General features: G+C 38.7%; 1 protein-coding gene across 4 annotated transcripts in view; it reads left to right on the plus strand.

Moving 5' to 3' along the window:
* KLHL7 (kelch-like family member 7) overlaps nt 1-10656 on the plus strand; it is a 56668-nt gene that overhangs the window by 26518 nt on the left and 19494 nt on the right. For all 4 annotated transcript variants that reach the window (XM_010839042.1, XM_010839043.1, XM_010839044.1 and 1 more), the window contains one exon: nt 5907-6049. In XM_010839042.1, the coding sequence (XP_010837344.1) occupies nt 5907-6049 (143 nt within the window). The remainder of the gene's footprint in view (nt 1-5906; nt 6050-10656) is intronic.

The following is a 10656-nucleotide window of genomic DNA, read 5'->3' on the forward strand; positions in this document are numbered from 1 at the left end:
TTTTTTTTTTTTCCTTAAGCAACTGAGATTGATTACATATGAAATAATCTCATGCCACCCAGAATAAATAAGAGCCTAGCTTTATTTTCCCTCCTAAATGTTTGGCAAGATTCTAACCCAGTATCATTGTTGAATGATTCATCTTTGCATTGCAGGCAGATATTTTACCATCTGAGCCACCAGGGAAGCCCTTAAATATTGTTGTACTTCATTTAAATTGTTGTGTGTCCCTAGAGAACTTGTAATTTTCTTACATTCTATATTTCTTGAAAAAAATTTTTCAGATATTTTTGTTGTTGCTATTGTGATTGTATTTTTTTTTTCTTTAGTCATTATTGATCTTTTTTTTTTTTTTTAATTTCAGTGGACTTCTTTTTTCTAGGGAAATAATTCATGATCTGCAAATAATGATTTTCGTTTTCTCCCTTAATATTTATACTTTTTTCTTTTGTTATATTGCCTAATTGCATTGAATAAGTTTTTAATTGAATGGTGTTCAATTAACTATGGTGGTGATAAATATTAGCCTTGTCTTTCCCTTACGCTGATGGGAATACCTTTAGTTCTCACCTAGAGCCATGGACCTGGCTTTTGACATTAGTTGGATACATGTGTTGGGGTATATAGGTGGATATGAGTGGAGTAGGTAAGAGATGTCTATAATTAAGAATTACTTTTGTTTTCCTGAATTTTAAACTTATTTCTAGTGGATACTGATAAAAGTTACTGCTTTTTTCCTGAGAGTTTGAGGATTTTGACAAATATTGCTATAGTGCTATTTTAAAATTTAGTATGTGTATTTAAGCTGTACCTAAATCTATAAAGAAGAATAATGCAAACAGTAAATGTTTTTTGTTCTGTATTTTAGTGGCTTTTTTTTTAACTTCTCAAATGGGACTTAATTTTTTTTAATAGTATTTAAATTTATCCATATTTGTCCATCTCTTTGCACACCATTTCTTCTTTTATCTTAGACCTTCTCCCTATATTCCTGAAGAGCATCCTTTATAAAGTTCATACACTGACAGTCTATTGATTTTAAACTGTTTCAGTTACTGGTTATATAAAAATCTTTTTTTTCTTTTACTCTGTTCTTAAAGGTGAACTGGGCATGTAATTCTAAGTTGAATGTATTTTCTCTCAGTACTTTGAAGATATTCCACCCCACCTCCATCGTTACTATTGATGTCTCCTGTCAGTGTAGTTGTCATTCTTTGTAGACAATGTGCATTTTTTGCCTGTGGCTTTTTAAAAGGGTTTCTGTTGGTTTTGATGTTTAGCATCAAATATAGCTGGACATTTGTTTGTGTTTATTCTGCTCAGTGTTTGTTCATTTTCCCGAGTCTGAGGAATCCATGTTTTTCATCAAGTTTGGAAAACTCTCAGCCATTTTCTCTTCCAATAGTGTCAACTTCTTCGGGAATTTTAATTAAAAAGGTTGTCAGTTCTCCACTCCATAATTTCTAAGCTTTTCGTTGCACTTGGGGTGATTTCTTCAAATCTGTATTCCAGTTCACTAGTTCTCCTTTCATGTGTTTCTTTTCTGGTTGGCTGAGCGGTGTCTTCATTGCTGTGGGCAGGCTTTCTGCAGGTGTGATGAACGAGGACTACCCTAGTTGTAGCACATGGGCTTCTCATTGTGGTGGCATCTCTTGTTGCAGAGCACAGGCTTTAGGCACCCACCTGATTATTAAATAGTATCACTTTCCCTTGATTTGGAAGTAAAGTAAAATTTCTGTTAGACTTATCCCATGGCTACTAGTTAATAATATTACGGTTTTAGGGTAAGTTGACCCAATACTGTCCCCTAGTTTGGGAAAGTATTATGATATATCCATACAGTGGAATGCTCTATATTTACTAAAAATATCTGAGATGAATATCTAATAAACATTTTTCGTGAGTGGCAATAGCATAAGACAGTGCATGGTATAATACCTTTTGGTTCTAGTTATGGTGTCGAGGGGAAAAAAGGGTATGAATCAAGAACATATCCCTTAAGGGGTGATGGGAAAAGAACTGGAAAAGGAGAGTTCACCCAAGCTGCTGTCTTTGAAACCAAGGTGTAGGGAGTTTAAAGAAGTAGATCATAGGTAGTCCCTAGTTTCTTTAAATACAGGGAGGTGAAAGAAAATCAAGACCAAGAAGACACCTTTAGATTCGTGCTTTCATTATGTGGATTTCGTACATGTTAATATCGGATTTTTTGTTATACCCCTATTTGCATGCTGTGTCCTATTTCTGGTTTCACTGGGTGGAGACTTGCATCTGTTTATTCACACATGGAGTAAGCTGTTGAAGATAAACTAGCCAGTCTAAATAAAGTATAGTGCTTAGTTCTTATGTGGATTCTGAATTGACTTAGAATATTGGCATTATTCCAGAAATCCAGCCAAGTGTGGGGTTAGGCTCTTGAGCAGGAATCTTTGCTACATTTTCTTTTTTTGTTTTGTCTTGTTCTAATAAAGAACAGTTCTAAAATTCCTTGACTAGGCACATGCAGCTTTGAAGCCTGAATAAAGCTCAGTGGAGAGAAGGCCTCCCTTCCTCAGACTGTCAGTTACCTTCCTACCATCTGACCTAGAGGCTGCCTTCTGAGGGTAGAAGAAAAACAGAAAAGATGATAGGAATGTAGACTAAAACTAAACTGAGAGAATTTACAACTAAAGAAAATGAGTCCTAAAATGAAGATCATAGTCAAAGCCACCACAAAGGGTCAGACCAAGTTCTTACTCAGAATCTTCAAATGACAGTACCTGCCTCTCAAAGGACTAACTCCCAAAGGAATCAGCCTAAGGAGCAAGGGGCTTCTCAGGGAAAGGTCCCAGAGAACTCGTCCTCAGCCCTGTCCTGGGAGAGAAACAGCCCCTCAGTGAAGGAGCCACAGTCTGTGCTTCCTCCAGGGGTGGACACAGTTGGCCAGAGTTGGCAACTGTTGTACAGTTGCACCCATGGCCTGTTGTCTGGAACCTTCCCCTCCTGAATCTCTCCTTCCCTACTGCCTATGTTCTGTTGTTGGGAGAACTGTGTTCATAGATTCTGCAGGACACATCCACCCTGTGTGAAGCCCTCCTAGAGCAGTGGCTCTCAAACCCCATAAGATCTGTTCTGGGGTAGCATTCAATAATTGGGATTTCTAACAAGTGTCCAAGTGATGCTGCTAGTCAGGGAGCTACACTTTTAAGAACTACAGTCTTACAACTAGAGTGGGAGAGGAGGGGATGAGGAAAAGTGGTTTTTCACAGTTGTAAAGGATTGTGAAAAAACAAATCAAAAATATATGACAGAAACCAAATGTGACTTACAGAGCCCAGAATATTTGCTGTCTGGCCCTCTGGAGCAGGTTTGCGGACCCCTGACTGAGAGTAGGCATCTGAGTCTTGGCTGCTGAGTGTGCCAGCTGTTCTAATGCACAGTGTATCTACTAATGCTCTAAAGTGGAAAGAAATGCTAGAAATATTGATACTGATTTTCATTCATTCACAACCTGTTATCCAAAACTGTCTTCTCTCTATACTCCTCTTATAAAAGCGCAACACAGCATCATGAACAGAAGTGTTTTCTGGATGTATTGAAAATTGCTTACATTATTTTATTTTTGGACCAGTAATACTGTACATCATACACAGTTCAAGGGTAGTTAGTGAAAAGTCTCACTGGAGGTAACCATTATTATCTAGTATATCCTTCTAAAAGAAGTCTTGAGTCTGTGCATACACAGTCATTTATTGACACATGCTTGTATAAATTATGTATAAATATATATAAATAAAGATATAAATTTTTAAAATAAAGTCACACTCTGTGTACTCTTCTATGTCTTTCTTTCTCCCTTGCCTGCCTTCCTGTCAGCTTGTGGGATCTTGGTTCCCCAACCAGGGAATTTTCCCATCTTGCTTTTTTTCATTCCACATTATTTCTTGGAATTCATCCTGTGTGTACATATTACCCTTCCTTGTTCATCTCAATAACCATATTTAATGTTCTATTGTGTGGATAACCATAATTTTTAACCACTTCCCTGACAGTGAACTTTAGGTTGATAAAATCCTAAAGGGGGAAATTTCTGGCTAAAAGGTATGAAATAATAATTTCACAGATAATTTGCACTCATCAACGTCTCCACCAGGAGTGTAGGAGACTGCTGCTTCCTTTATCATACCGTGTTCTAGATAGTTTGATCTTGTGCAGTCTGATGTATGAGAAACTTTGATTTTAATTTGTATTTCTCTGACTAGAGCACATGAGCATCTTTTCATATGTTTCAGAGTTATTTGTAATTAGTTCTTTTTCTATGAACTTTGTTCAGATACATGATCTAACTTTCTGTTATTTGATCATCTGAATATTATTGAGTATCTTTTATATGTCTTTTATATGATTTATAAATTCTTTTCTAGTTTGTCATTGTCTCTTTCGTTTAACATTTACTTATTTTTTTGACTGCACTGGGTCTTATTTGCTGCATGTGGGATCTAGTTCCCAGATGAGGAATCAAACCTGGTCCCTCTGCATTGGGAGTACAGTCCTAGCCACTAGACCACCAGGGAAATCCTGTCATTGTCTTTTTATTTTTTATTTTTGCCATAAAATAACTTAACTTAAAATTTTATGTAGTTCTAATTTTTTTTTTTAGGTTCTGTGTTATTTGTCTTTTCTTAGGCTTCCTTGGTAGCTCAGATGGTAAAGTGTCTGCCTGCAATGCAGGAGACCTGGGTTCATTCCCTGGGTTGGGAAGATCCCTTGGAGAAGGAAATGGCAACCCAGTCCAGTACTCTTGCCTGGAAAATCCCATGGACGGAAGAGCCTCGTAGGTTACAGTCCATGGGGTTGCAAAGAGTCGGACACGATTGAGTGGCTTCACTTTCACTTTCAGGCTTCCTCATTCTGGGCCTATATTTTTTTTAACTTTAACTGTTTTTCTTTAGTTCATTTATAAGGCTTTAAAACATTTAAAAATATTCTATTGATTTGGAATTTGCTTTAGAGTAAAATATGAAGTTAGGTATTTTCTTCATATCACTGTCTATCATCATTTATTGAATAATCTACTTTTCCCACACTGATTTGAAATGACATCTTAAAAGTTTTTAATTGCTGAATGTCCCTTGACTTGGCAAAATTAAGTAATTGCTGAAAGATTTTAGATCACAATAGTTATGAATCCTCATTGCATTTTAGGATCATCTAAGCAGTAAGTACTTCTCCAAGTTTTATGTGCATCTGAGTTACTTTCGGATTTTGTTAAATATGCAGATTCTAATTCAGTAGCTCTGGGATTCGGATTTCTAACAAGTTCCCAGGTAATGAAGTTGCTGATCTTTTAACCACATATACGGAGAAGGCAACGGCACCCCACTCCAGTACTCCTGCCTGGAAAATCCCATGGATGGAGGAGCCTGGTAGGCTGCTGTCTATGGGGTCACACAGAGTCAGACACGACTGAAGTGACTTAGCAGCAAGGGGCGGTACCGGTGCTTCCACCCTTTCACCAGAGGTTTCGATTTAACTCTGCTGAGGTAGGCCCCAGCGATAGTTTCTGAGATTTTCTAGGTGACTCTAATGTACAGTGAAGATTGAGAACTGCTGGGTTAGGAGATCTGAATTTCAATAATTAATATTATGGCTGCTGTTGCTTGAAAAGCCAGATGATTCACTGATATTTACTAAGTGGGTAGGACAATCTTAGCATTAAGGTGATGATAGAGAATGATAAATTGATTAGCACTCAGATTATTATACATTTCTCCTGCCTCATTCCCCCTCACTCTTTCCATAAATGTTAGAGAGATGATAGGGAAAAAAAATGGTTACAGAAATAAGAGCACTGTTTTGTTTGTTTCCTTTTCAAAGTAAGTATTAAAGTGCCTGAAGTTCTTGAAGAGTTGTCATGTATTTTTCTATAGGTGGCATGAGGTATCATCTCCTTTCTCCAGAGGATCGAGAAGAACTGGTAGAAGGCACAAGGCCCAGAAGGAAGAAACATGACTACCGCATAGCCCTGTTTGGAGGCTCCCAACCACAGTCTTGTAGATATTTTAACCCAAAGGTAACTAACTTTTATCCTTGTTTTTGTTTCTAAAAGCACTGAGCAGATAGACTGGCACCTACCAGGGATAGTAATGACTCAGAGATGTTATAATTTATGGTGTTCTTTCATAGATCTTATAAGATACAGAGTTATATCTCATTTTACAAATAAGGAAACTGAGGCTTAGTCAGATTTCAAATGTCTCTGTGACTGCTCTGGAGTGCTACATAGTAACCATTATCAAAGAAAAGGGAAAGCAGTTCTTCTAATTTGTTGGGAACTCCTTGCATTCATCTCCACTCCTTGCTTTACTTATGTGCCATTTTCAATGAAAATCTGCTTCTGGAGCTATGGGTTTTTTTTTTTCCCCTTTAGTAATTATGTTTGAATATAAAATAATACAGTCTTTCTAGAAAATGTGAAAAATGTAGACCATCATGAGGAAAAAGATAAAATTACCTTTCCCCAACCATCTAGATATTATTCCAATTTTAATGTGTTTTACATTATGCCATTTGGGCAGCAGAGTTTGAGTCATAGGTCTAGGAACACAATTTTTAAAAATAGATTATGAGAAAGTCCATTCATATTTCTACCTCTTGTTTCTTAGACCTGTGATTTTTGGCTATTGGAGAGATAATACTATATTTTGCTATTGCTACATATACTGGCCAAGCAGAACACATAATACCATTATCCTAAAAAGATAGCACCTGACCTTGCAAGATGGTACCCATAACTGATGTTGAGTCTCAGCACTTAACGATCTCTTTCATCATCTTATAGGCCCATTTTTTGTCGATGATAGATACCTGGATGAGTCCAGAGCATCCTTTTTACATCAGGATACTTCTGATACTACTTTCTCTGAGAAGTGGGTCCTTGGAGGCTTTCTATATAATACGATAGTGGTGATACACATAGGGTAGTGTTGTCAAGAGTGCAAAAGACAGCGTGGGCCAGTCCAAATCCAGAATAAATATCAATTCCAATGAGGACGGAGCTTTGTCCCTTCAATAATGGGACGGTTCCAGTGTAGTTAGCATGGCATTAGGTAACTAACTGGTTCCCTCAAGGTATGATAACAAATCAGCTTCTTAGAATCGGTCAGTATTGCCCACAAAGTGGGTGCTAGCCAGTAGTGGATAGCCACGTAGGCTTCAGGTAAGGAAGGGCCATTAGCTGTTTTTTTTGTTGTTTTTTTCCTAACTTTTTATTTTATATTGGAGTATAGCTGATTAACAATGTTGTGACATTTTCAGGTGAACAGCAAAGGGACTCAGCCATACATATACATGTATCCATTCTCATAAAGGCTCACTAACTTCTGTAGCCACTGACTTATGTAGATAATGCATGCATCTATCACTGCACTGTAGTCACTCAAGCCCACTGAGCAAGCATCACACTGGGGAGGAAAGATGCAGACACAGTCCTAACCACATGATTACTGAGACTTTGCTGCAGCTGTGGGCACTCCAGTAAGAATTCATGTGGGACTCAAATTTGTTTCCTTTTGGGAGAACGGGGTGGGGCGGGCTTCTACATTATCCTTTCTCAAATCTCCTTGTCAGCATTTTTTTCATTTTTGCTTATTTCAGGTGTAACCATCTGGGTAAACCATTAGTCACTGTCTGACATTTGATAAAAAACTGACCTGAGGCTTCCTCTACTGAATGACATAATGAACAATTAAAGGAACTGCTTGAAAATCTGCCATATCAGGATATGTCTTTTCTGTATTATGCCTCAGTACCATTCCTGAAGGGACTATAATGCTTAAGCTAGTACTTTTGGCTAGTACTGTCACAGATGAACCAAGCTCAGGTCTCTCAAATTTGTCAGCTGATGTGGAAAGACCACCTCCAAGAAGACATAACCCTGGGTGAGGGAGAAGCCTACTGAGGAAGGGTTGTGATTATCCCATTTGGATGTTCTGTGCCTTTGAGACCTCCAAAAGCCCAGTTCTGTGTCTAAATACTAGATCATGGATCGAAACCATGCTATTGGTGATGTGGTAGGTCAGGTAACACTATTCAAAATGGGTTAACGATATGCTCACCTGGTTTCCCTTGGTGTCAGACATTTGCTGTCTGTCAGACCCTAGTGGCCAGCCAGGAGCTATTTCCTGAAAAAATGGTACCTGCCTAAAGTAGGTTGGCCCTGCTCTAGAATCCCAGGGGTGTGCTCTGTGGTCGTATTGGGACATGCCTCAAGTTATAACCAGCAACTCAATGCCCTAGGGTCACAGGCTAGCCTGAGCAGCTGAGCTGTACTTTTTCACCTGTCCCACTTAGAAAGCTGCTCCAGGTTCTGCTCACAACTGGCAGCTTTTTGGTTTGCCCAGTTAGAGTGTAAATGTAGGACACCCAAACACAGGATATGTGTCATCTGTAAAGTGTTAGAAGATGCTTGGGGCAACAAGCTGTCCTTCATTTCCAAGAGGTTATACCAACATGATATAGATCAGGGCTTGGCTAACTTTTTCTAAAAGAGATAATAAACACTTGAATTTTATAGTCTACATATTCTTTGCTATAACTGCTCAACCTGATGCTGTAGCCAGAAAGCAGCCATAAATAATACATTAAAACATGGGTATGGCTGCATTCCAATCAAACTTTATTTACAGAAACAGTCAGTTGGTTGGATTTAGCCTGCAGTTTGCCAACCCTTGCTGCAGACCTGTGGACATCTAGGAACTCTGTTGCGAGCAACACCATACTTTAGGATAACTTTTGTTTTGAGAAACACTTGTCTTCCCAAGACATGTGGGATCCCTTCTATTTTCCGTTCATTTCTGTTTCCAGAACTGATCAGTGTTATAGGCATCCACATAGGAGACCTTTGGCAAGGTGAGATAGACCAGGGCTCCTGCAGCTGAGATCATAGCATAGAGTTAGTCTAGAGATCTTGAAGTCAGACTATGAAATAACTTTATCTTTTCTGTCAGTTGAAAAGAAATTCCATCTAATGATCTTGGGTAGATAGTAACAGAAATACACACTAGCCAGAGTGTAAGCTATAAACCAGGTTTTAGTGGTTGCTTCAGTCTGGTCCAGTGAGGAGACCGGAACCTGGCCCTGATGCAACAATCAAGAGTCACCAGTCAGTTCAGCTGCTCAGTCGTGTCTGACTCTTTGCGACCCCATGGACTGCAGCACGCCAGTCTTCCCTGTCCACCAACTACTGGAGTCTGCTCAAACTCATGTTCATTGAGTCGGTGATGCCATCTAACCATCTCATCCTCCGTCGTCCCCTTCTCCTCCCACCTTCAATCTTTCCCAGCATCAGGGTCTTTTCCAATGAGTCAGTTCTTTGCATCAGGTGGCCAAAGTATTGGAGTTTCAGCTTCAGCATCAGTCCTTCCCATGAATACTCAGGACTGATTTCCTTTAGGATGGACTGGTTGGATCTCCTTGCAGTCCAAGGGACTCTCAAGAGTCTTCTCCAACACCACAGTTCAAAAGCATCAATTCTTCAGCGCTCAGCTTTCTTTATAGTCCAACTCTCAGATCCATACATGACTACTGGAAAAACCATAGCTTTGACTAGATAGATCTTTGTCAGCAAAGTAATGTCTCTGCTTTTTAATATGCTGTCTAGGTTGGTCATAGCTTTTCTTCCAAGGAGCAAGCATCTTTTAATTTCATGGCTGCAGTCACCATCTGCAGTGATTTTGCCGCCCCCAAAAATAGTCTGTCACTGTTTCCATTGTTTCCCCATCTATTTGCCATGAAGTGATGGGACCGGATGCCATGATCTTGGTTTTTTGAATGTTGAATTTTAAACCAGCTTTTTCACTCTCCTCTTTCACTTTCATCAAGAGGCTCTTTAGTTCTTCTTCACTTTCTGCCATAACCCACAGAAGATATATGCTGCCAGATACCAAAAAGACCTCCAGGGAAGGAGTGGCAGGTTAGTTTGGTTAAATATCATTATATTTAGACTGTCCCTGTGACTGGCTTTTGGGTCATATATCTACAGTCAGAATATAGGCTGATTTTTTTTTTACCTGAAGACATTTAGTTTCCTTCCTTAGTAGAAGACTGAGTGAATGGCAGGTACCATAAAGCTTGATGGCCTGTGCAACACAGTGCAGTAAGCACAATGTCAGTGTGCTTAACAGGTTGATACACCTACACATCTATTTCATACAAGTAATGTTAAGACTGTTGACATTTCAGTGGCTATTTAATTTCATTGCTTTTTAATTTTTCAGGATCCTTCTGAGTCAGGAGCAGGAAACTTATCAGTTCTTTTTTTCCCCAAGAAAAATCTAAAGTCACAGGAGCTTAAATTATAATTCTATGAACCACAGCTTTCAGGTGTTGATGATAGTTACACCCTCCTAACTTTGGTGTCGATTTTGACAGTTAAAAACCCAATTAAAGTATATTTTGGTAAATACTTTATCTTTTAGTAGATGTCTGTTTTGATGTACAGAGGTACAAGGAGAATACTGATTTCACTTGGGAGACAGCATTGTTTTTAGAGTAAGGCAAATATGGAATGACTACTAGCACTTGTTTCTGGCCTGTAGTTGTAACAATTTCCTTGATTCTTTTTTTTTTTTTTATTGAACAGTTGAAAAAAGATGAGTGTGCTGCACAAGCCTGGAAATG

This window comes from Bison bison, unplaced genomic scaffold (assembly GCF_000754665.1).
Source record: "Bison bison bison isolate TAMUID 2011002044 unplaced genomic scaffold, Bison_UMD1.0 scf7180017864109, whole genome shotgun sequence".
NCBI lineage: Eukaryota > Metazoa > Chordata > Mammalia > Artiodactyla > Bovidae > Bison > Bison bison.